At 39.2% G+C, this 9867-nt stretch overlaps 1 protein-coding gene across 4 annotated transcripts in view; it reads left to right on the plus strand.

Moving 5' to 3' along the window:
• Positions 1-9867, plus strand: part of LOC110461901 — a 112146-nt gene that overhangs the window by 93596 nt on the left and 8683 nt on the right. For 3 of the 4 annotated variants that reach the window (XM_021515629.1, XM_021515630.1, XM_021515631.1), the window contains 8 exons: positions 32-38; positions 1938-2079; positions 2881-3040; positions 4523-4704; positions 7277-7395; positions 7870-8019; positions 8532-8670; positions 9358-9378. In XM_021515629.1, coding sequence (XP_021371304.1) covers positions 32-38; positions 1938-2079; positions 2881-3040; positions 4523-4704; positions 7277-7395; positions 7870-8019; positions 8532-8670; positions 9358-9378 — 920 coding nt within the window. The remainder of the gene's footprint in view (positions 1-31; positions 39-1937; positions 2080-2880; positions 3041-4522; positions 4705-7276; positions 7396-7869; positions 8020-8531; positions 8671-9357; positions 9379-9867) is intronic. The other variant, XM_021515632.1, reaches the window with a different exon arrangement.

Consider the following 9867-nt stretch of genomic DNA (forward strand, 5'->3'; position numbering starts at 1 on the left):
CACTCTAATCACTGGGTCTATAACAGAGAAGGTATAGCGTAAGTATCATACTGTGTCTGTGTACGAGGGGATTGGCTCTAACCGCTGGGTATATAACGGAGAAGGTATAGCGTAAGTATCATACTGTGTCAGTGTACGAGGGGATCACTCTAACCGCTGGGTCTATAACGGAGAAGGAATAGGGTAAGTATCATACTGTGTCGGTGTACGAGGGGATCACTCTAACCGCTGGGTCTATAACAGAGAAGGTATAGCGTAAGTATTATACTGTGTCGGTGTATGAGGGGATCACTCTAACCGCTGGGTCTATAACGGAGAAGTTATAGCGTAAGTATCATACTGTGACGGTGTACGAGGGGATCGGCTCTATCCGGTGGGTCTATAACGGAGAAGGTATTGGGTAAGTATCATACTGTGTCGGTGTACTAGGGGATCGGCTCTAACCGCTCGGTCTATAACGGAGAAGGTATTGGGTAAGTATCATACTGTGTCTGTGTATGAGGGGATCACTCTAATCACTGGGTCTATAACAGAGAAGGTATAGCGTAAGCATTATACTGTGTCGGTGTATGCGGGGATCACTCTAACCGCTGGGTCTAGTATCATACTGTGTCGGTGTACGAGGGGATCTGCTCTAACCGCTGGGTCTATAACGTAGAAGGTATAGGGTAAGTATTATACTGTGTTAGTGTATGAGGGGATCGGCTCTTATCGCTGGGTCTATAACGGAGAAGGAATAGGGTAAGTATCATACTGTTTCGGTGTACGAGGGGATCGGCCCTAAACCCTGGGCCTATAACGGAGAAGGCATAGGGTAAGTCCCATACTGTGTCAGTGTATGAGGGGACCGGCTCTAACCGCTGGGTCTATAACATAGAAGGTATAGCGTAAGTATTATCCTGTGTCGGTGTATGAGGGGATCGGCTCTAATCGCTGGGTCTATAACGCAGAAGGTAAAGCTTAAGTATCACACTGTGTCAGTGTATGAGGGGATCAGCTCTAACCGCTGGGTCTATAATGGAGAAGGTATAGTTTAAGTATCAAACTGTGTCGGTGTAGGAGGGGATCACTCTAACCGCTAGGTCTATAACGGAGAAGGTATATGGTAAGTATCATACTGTGTCAGGGTATGAGGGGATCGGCTCTAACCGCCGGGTCTATAACAGAGAAGGTACAGCGTAAGTATTATACTGTGTCGGTGGATGAGGGGATCGGCTCTAACCACTGGGTCTATAACAGAGAAGGTAAAGCGTAAGTATCATAATGTGTCAGTGTACGAGGGGATCACTCTAACCGCTGGGTCTATAACGGAGAAGTTATAGCGTAAGTGTCATACTGTGTCAGTGTAGGGGATCGGCTTTAACCGCTGGGTCTATAACGGAGAAGGTATAGCGTAAGTATTATACTGTGTCGGTGTATGAGGGGATCGGCTCTTATCGCTGGGTCTATAACGGAGAAGGTATATCGTAAGTATTATATTGTGTCAGTGTATGTGGGGATCGGCTCTAATCGCTGGGTCTATAACGCAGAAGGTAAAGCTTAAGTATCACACTGTGTCAGTGTACGAGGGGATCGGCTCTAATCGCTGGGTCTATAACGGAGAAGGTTCTGTGTAAGTATCACACTGTGTCTGTGTACGAGGGGATCGGCTCTAATCGCTGGGTCTATAACGGAGAAGGTATAGCGTAAGTATTATATTGTGTCAGTGTATGTGAGCATAGGCTCCAACCTTTTTTTTTATCAAGGTATGACAAAGAAGTTAATACAAAATATAAACTAAATCAGTATATAACTATTGGAACAGCTGTTTGACTACTTTTATGAATTTTGGTAGAGTTCTTTTGACTACTAAAAACTTACATTACAAATTGAAATAACATATCTCTATATAAATGTATCATTTGATGTTTTTAATGCTTACATATAAATACTTTTAGGTACATCCGCTGTTTTTACCTGGCAACGAAGACTGCCACCTCCATTGGAAACAACCCTATCCCTACCAACACACTGGAGTACATCTTCATGACTATATACTGGGTCTCAGGGGTGTTTGTCTTTGCTCTTCTCATTGGTCAGGTAAGTGTCTTTGATCTTCTCATTGGTCAGGTAAGTGTCTTTGATCTTCTCATTGGTCAGGTAAATGTCTTTGATCTTCTCATTGGTCAGGTAAGTGTCTTTGATCTTCTCATTGGTCAGGTAAGTGTCTTTGATCTTCTCATTGGTCAGGTAAGTGTCTTTGATCTTTTCATTGGTCAGGTAATTCATATGACAGTTTACTGAGACTTGAGGGTCTTTGTCTTTTCATTGGTTAAGTAAATCACATGACTTTTAACTGGTTCTTTGTGATATATTTGTCTTGCTTTCCTTATTCATTAATGATATGTAAGTAATGTATAGCAACATAATTCTACAATTTCACAGTGTTTAAATTTTGTGGGTTTGGTTATGAAACAAATATACGATAGTTTAAATTTTGCACAATCCTTGAAATAGGCATTATTTTAACAACTCTCTACTGAGAAGGCAACATTTGCAAAGTTTATATTTCACACATATTTTCTGGTTGGAGTATAACAAAAATGAAATGTCTGTGAAATGTAATCAATACAGGTATTAAGTTAGTCACATGACATGTCTTTGAAGTCATCATTTTCTCAGGTAGTTTATTAGACAGGTATGCCATATGATAAATTCTTTGTGTTTTTCTAAACCAAAAAAAATAAAGATGAAGTGACACAGACCTGAACCAGACACAAAAAGAAATGTGAAATTGGATTAATCAGCCATCACTCTATTGATGTAAATACCTTAATTAGTTTTGGTAGTGGAAATGCTTTCTTTTACTGTTGAAAATGTGTACACATTGTGTTGGTACAGATACGGGACATTGTGGATGCAGCGGGCCGTGTGAAGGCCCAATATGACAAGATGATGGATGACGCTCTTAGATACGTAAAGAATCTCAACTGTCCCAATGACACACAACGCAAGGTCAGGACCTGGTTCCTGTACCAATGGCAACAGCAGAAGATCTCAGGTAGGCAACACAAGGTCAGGACCTGGTTCCTGTATCAATGGCAACAGCAGAAGATCTCAGGTAGGTAACACAAGGTCAGGACCTGGTTCCTGTACCAATGGCAACAGCAGAAGATCTCAGGTAGGTAACACAAGGTCAGGACCTGGTTCCTGTACCAATGGCAACAGCAGAAGATCTCAGGTAGGTAACACAAGGTCAGGACCTGGTTCCTGTACCAATGGCAACAGCAGAAGATCTCAGGTAGGTAACACAAGGTCAGGACCTGGTTCCTGTACCAATGGCAACAGCAGAAGATCTCAGGTAGGTAACACAAGGTCAGGACCTGGTTCCTGTACCAATGGCAACAGCAGAAGATCTCAGGTAGGTAACACAAGGTCAGGACCTGGTTCCTGTACCAATGGCAACAGCAGAAGATCTCAGGTAGGTAACACAAGGTCAGGACCTGGTTCCTGTACCAATGGCAACAGCAGAAGGTCTCTGGTAGGTAACACAAGGTCAGGACCTGGTTCCTGTACGAATGGCAACAGCAGAAAATCTCAGGTAGGTAACACAAGGTCAGGACCTGGTTCCTGTACCAATGGCAACATCAGAAGATCTCAGGTAGTTAACGCAAGGTCAGGCCCTGGTTCCTGTACCGATGGCAACAGCAGAAACTCTCAGGTAGGTAACACAATGTCAGGACCTGGTTCCGGTACGAATGGCAACACCAGAAAATCTCAGGAAGGCAACACAAGGTCAGGTCCTGATTCCTGTATTAATGGCAACAGCAGACGATCTCAGGTAGGTAAAACAGGGTCAGGACCTGGTTCCTGTACCAATGGCAACAGCAGAAGATCTCAGGTAGGTAACGCAAGGTCAGGACCTGGTTCCTGTATCAATGGCAACAGCAGAAGATCTCAGGTAGGCAACACAAGGTCAGGATCTGGTTCCTGTACCAATGGCAACAGCAGAAAATCTCAGGTAGGCAACACAAGGTCAGGACCTGATTCCTGTATTAATGGCAACAGCAGAAGATCTCAGGTAGGCAACACAAGGTCAGGACCTGGTTCCTGTACCAATGGCAACAGCAGAAGATCTCAGGTAGGTAAAACAGGGTCAGGACCTGGTTCCTGTACCAATGGCAACAGCAGAAGATCTCAGGTAGGCAACACAAGGTCAGGACATGATTCCTGTATTAATGGCAACAGCAGAAAATCTCAGGTAAGCAGCACAGGGTTGTGACCTAGTTCATAAACCAATGGCAACAGCAGAAAATCTCAGGTAGACAACACAGGGTCAAAACCTAGATCTTACACCAACAGTAGCAGCAGAAACAATACAATGTCATGATAACCTGATTCATAAATCAATATCAGGTTAGTGATAACGGTCAGGATCACTTTTCTCTATCAGTGGTAAAAGTGGAAAATCTCAAATGGCACCACAAACATACAAAATGATTCTTTACCAACGATTAACTGTACTGACATTGTTTCCTTGTAGATGAGAAGAAGTTGATGGACTGGCTACCTAAGAACCTGCGCACTGACCTTGCTATCCACGTCCACTTCAACACTTTGTCCAAGGTGACCTTGTTCCAGGACTGTGATAAAACCCTCCTGTTTGACCTTGTCCTCAAACTTAAACCAATCCTCTTCCTACCAGGGGAATATGTCTGCAAAAAGGTATGCCTCCAGTTCCACATCATTTATATGTATACCACAAAGTTTTAAGTTCAAGTCTGTCATGCAAGCTCATTTCTTCTCAACATTGTCACGTACTTGTTTTAACATTAGGTAAAGTCTTGGATATGGTATTCTTGCATACTAGACCGAGATATCCGCATTTCCGGCCGTGGTGGAAAATTCTATCCGACCCACGGGTCTAGATTGCTTACACGCGCAGACTGGTGGGGGAATTAAAGTGACCTTTTGGGGTCACGCTATTGTTCTTGACGTCATTTTATGACAATTTGGGGTCAGTCAGGGTCATTGACGTCACTAACAATTGCCATCCGGGCTTCATATGCAAATGAGAAATGTGCGGTCAGTTTACAACTTTACGACAAGAGCAGATGTTTTTACGGGTTTTAGGTAATAAGCAAGAAATAGAATCCATCCCTGATTTGAGGTAAGGATAAGGTTATTCAAAGCCTCGGGATAAAATATTGAGCAAAAGACCCTCGGCAAAGCCTCGGGTCTCCTGCTCAATATTTCATCCCTTGGGTTTGAATAACCTTATCTATACCTCACATCAGGGGTGGATTATATAAGTGGAAGAAGGGATAGAGTTCATATACCCTTAAAAAGCACATTTAAACTCTTCCAATTCAAAGGTTAGAATAGTTCATTATGAAATTTCATGGGTTAATAATTTAAGGAATGTTAAGGCATTGAATAAGGTAACTAGACGTTCTAACTTACATATTATAAATTAATGGAATCTATCATGACTCGGATGTGGACAGGAGAATCTCAACCTCAGTACCATTTGTACCATTTCAACCAATGCTCTGCTAATGTCACGCTACCACAATTGGTACACTACTCAAGTTGGTACACGGTCAGAAAATGGTTCAAATAATACTTTAAAATTAAATTCAAGCATTTTCCTTCGACAGTGTAACGAAGGAGATATTGATCAGCATTTCCACCGAATAGTTTTGTTTTCAGGAACATTTTAAGAATACACAATGTCTTCAAAGTAAACATATCAAAAAACCTGTAGAAATGTTGTATGTCGACGAAAATTTGGAGGATTTTGAAGGGGTTAAATGTATAATTAAATGCTGATTTCTGGTCCTTATTTATAACTGGATAATATAAAAGTGTATATATATACAATTGTAGTTCAGTATGATATTTATAAAAGCAATATATTTTGTTGCAATCGGCACATCAACTAGAAGAAATAAAAACAAGTTTCATAGCCTGTGATATAGTGTACCAATTGGGGTACTAATCACGGACAGAAAAACGGACGAAATCTCACTGCGAGTTTAGCGTTCTATTTTCAAAAACAAATAACGTAGAATTAAAACTTTTTCTGAAAATGAACCACCATAGGTAGTCTTTGTCAAGAATCGAGAAATATTCCAGATACAAGATCTGAATTTTTGAATATCACTGAAAAACTGTCAAAATTGTACCAATTGTGGTAGCGTGACGTTAAGGTTTAAACAGTGAAAATCTTATCCAAAAAGGTCAAGGTTTTCCTGCTGTCATTTTATAGTCATTGTTAATTATTTTTTCCTCAAACGTTAAAATCTTTGTAATAATTCTTTAATCAAGAAAGTTAACATGTTAAAATCATGCAGTGACTTTTACCCATTTGTACCAAAACTGATGATGCTGTTCTGCTGTGGTATTGTTATGCTGCATGAAGTGATCACATTTGATAACATGATTCTATTGTGAAGTGGTAACATTTTCAGAATTAAAGTGTGTGTGTGTGTGCTGTCTTTCCCTACCTAGAAAGATATCAATTTATCTAGGGCTGAAACAATTCATCGAATCGTATCGTATAAGGATACTTTCTTGTGTATTTTATGAAGTTATTTTGTTATCACTAACAATACTGAAATGGTCAATAAATTTAAAATGAACTTATTGTTTTGGAATCCTTCAGCAAAGAAAATCAAAGAAGTATATGTTTTGATGGTATTCACTTTTTAACACTGGGACAAAGCTATGAAATCCTTCCCATTATGAAGTTCATTTTTAAACAGATGTGTGTATTGTCACACATATCTTATCCTAAGCATTGTAATACAATATCTATTGTAACGAGAGGTATACATATTGTTTCAGCCCTAGATTTCTCATTTCCCTATTTGAATTATTTTACTCCAGTGAGGTGAAGGATACAGGGAAGTTAAAATCCAGATGTAAAATGGGATCAAAGTTGGGAATTGGCTTGATACATGGATAATGATTACATGAATTTTTTTTTATTCGAGACCCCTGAAAAAATTAGTGGGTATATGAACAAGCAAATTTATTCGAGACCCCTGAAAAAATTAGTGGGTATATGAACAAGCATATGCATTTTGACAGATTAATATGGCAAATGATGTTGTTGGTGGTTTTTTTTCAAAGTACACAAGTGACATTATTTTTTTGTGATAGGCAGGGATATTGGAGGTATACTTATGACATAGTTCCGTTGTCTTGTCAAGATAGAGGTTTACACTTAGGACAAGTTTTGCTGGCTGTTTTAGAGAGATGTATGCTTATGACCATGTTTTATCTCGTCTAGGGAGAGGTAGGGAAGGAGATGTACATCGTAAGTCAAGGTCATGTGGAGGTTGTGGGAGGACCTGATGGGGCTACGGTTCTGGCCACACTCAAAGAAGGTTGTGTGTTTGGGGAAATCAGGTTGGTAAAAGTTTAAGTGTTGTATTTATAGACTTAGTATGGGATGTATGGATATAATAGACAGACTCGCTTTTATTGAATAATTTATTGTTCAATGACAACAATAGCTATTAGTATGAGCACAATTGATGTGCTGTTATTGACATATACTCCGGAACATTATTAGGCACATGCTGGAATTGTTTCTTAATCCATGCTATACATATACATTTGCATAAATAAAAAGTGCAATAAATAGAAAATGCTGTAAATTATAATGTTTTACTCCTGCATTGTCCAATGTATTATATTGATTTTATGCTATGATGAAGTTATTAGGTATCGGACATATTTCAGAATGTTTAACTTGTTAATTATTAAAAGTAGGATGTGAAACATTCCTGTTATGCAGAATCATTTATAGAGGTAGTTGGAGTTATTGCAAAAAAGAAAAGTTGAATATTTGGAACAATTAGTTGTATTTTTTTTTTGCAGTTTGCTTGCCATTGCAGCAGATGGTAATCGCCGGACCGCTGACGTTAGGTGTAAAGGGTTCACCAACCTGTTCATCCTCAGCCAAACAGAGTTTGAGGACGCTATGGCAGAGTATCCTGAGGCTCACAAACTTCTCAAAAAACGGGCCAAGTATGTATTGACGCTTAAAAGACATCCAGAATACCTGTAGAGTTTTAAAGTCTGGATGATGCAAAATATTCCCATTAAAATCACACACAAAAATTTGCAGAAAGCAGTATCTGTTTTGAAGTGCAGCCAATGACAAGAATCAAAACCTTTCCAGTCCTACCCCCTCACTAGTTTGACAGCAGGAAGTAATACTCTGCTCAGAAGCTTGCATTTGTTTACATTTAAATGATGGTTGATCCCGAAGATGCCATCACAAGACTGTTGTAAGGTGCTGTATGAGATACCGTCGTCTTTTGGTGATAGGGGACCTACACAGTATGTAACATAATAGTATATAGATGTTATACATACAGTGCATTATAGGATTTTTCTTTCAAATTATTTTCTAATCACTCACTTTCAATGATGATCAGGATGGAAATATTGTTCTTACAACAAATCATGAAAATAGTGTGATAATCTGTTAATATCATACTGGTGATTGCATTTCATTTCCATCAATCTTTTTCCAGGAAATTATTGAGACAAAATGCAAAGCTATCAAGTAAAAGTCCTGGTTCAACGGGAAGTTCCAAGGTCGGAGTAGAACCAATCATCCGGACACCTTCTAGAGATACAGAGACACCTAAACTCTTCAAAACGGTCCTACAGGTACGTCTTTACACCAACATCACTGAGATGGGTGTTATACAGACACTGGCTATGTTGACATCGATATAAGAGTTCAGTATTGAAGTAACTCAGATTTCTTAATTTTAGAAATTAACTATTAAATCATGCTTCATAACCAGCAAAGTCAATTAATTTCCTGATCACGAATGAAAAAAAGAGTATTCAATTTGAAAGAAGTAAATTAATTATGTAGGTTGCTGTTCAGATCTCAGATCTGTTTGTTTAGCATAAGCCAGCTCCTACTAAGCAATATAATGATTGTGACATGAGCCTCAATATTGATCAAATAGATTACTTATTGTAAAAGACACAGAAATAAACTCACAATTTCAACCCGGCCATTTCAACAAGCTAAATGGTCCGGAAGTTATCGGAAGAGCTCTTTGATCACATGACCAATCACATGACCGCTACTCGGGAGCTCTCATGATTTATCCCTGGAAACATTGTGGAATCTCGTAAAACTTCGAGTCAAATGGTTCACCGATCGGTCATTAAAAAAAGTGAAGTTTTGAGGACTTTCCATAAATTCATGTCCCACGCCGTGAGACTCTATCAGATGTGAAAATCCGTCAGATTTTGCCTCACGCAGTGAGATCTGGCATGTATGATTCAGTTTTGTTTAAATAAATATTGATAATTAGATGTTAATTGTTCTTTGTTTAGAAATGGGAACAGAAGAACCAGGTATCAATTTTATGCATGTTTAGACAATGGCAGTTTGCATTGTACCAGAGACCTAAAGTAATTTAGGTATATGATTGCACTGATACCAAGTCAAAATTTACAGGATTCAAATGAAAATTTATAAGTTAAAGCATACAAATGAGAGAGAAATCCTCAGATTGACTTGGTCATGAATGTCTGAAAAAGTAAAAAAAAAATCTATACATGCACTAAACATTTCTTTTTTAAAAGTTACTTGTCATTTGCTAGGGTGAAGGGTAACAACAATTTAACATTATAATCACCATCGTCCGTCGTCCGTCCTTGTCCGTCAACTTTTCCTTTAAACAACTTCTTCTGAAGAACAGACAGGCCTAGAGTCATGATATTTGGCTGAAAGCTTCGTTGGTAGGAGCCCTACAAAGTTTGAGAACGAAAATGACCTTGACCTGTTTTCAAGGTCACAGGGGTCAAATATGTCAAAAACTTCAAACAACTTCTTCTGAAGAA

This window comes from Mizuhopecten yessoensis, unplaced genomic scaffold, assembly GCF_002113885.1.
Source record: "Mizuhopecten yessoensis strain PY_sf001 unplaced genomic scaffold, ASM211388v2 scaffold10703, whole genome shotgun sequence".
NCBI classification, from domain to species: Eukaryota; Metazoa; Mollusca; class Bivalvia; order Pectinida; family Pectinidae; genus Mizuhopecten; species Mizuhopecten yessoensis.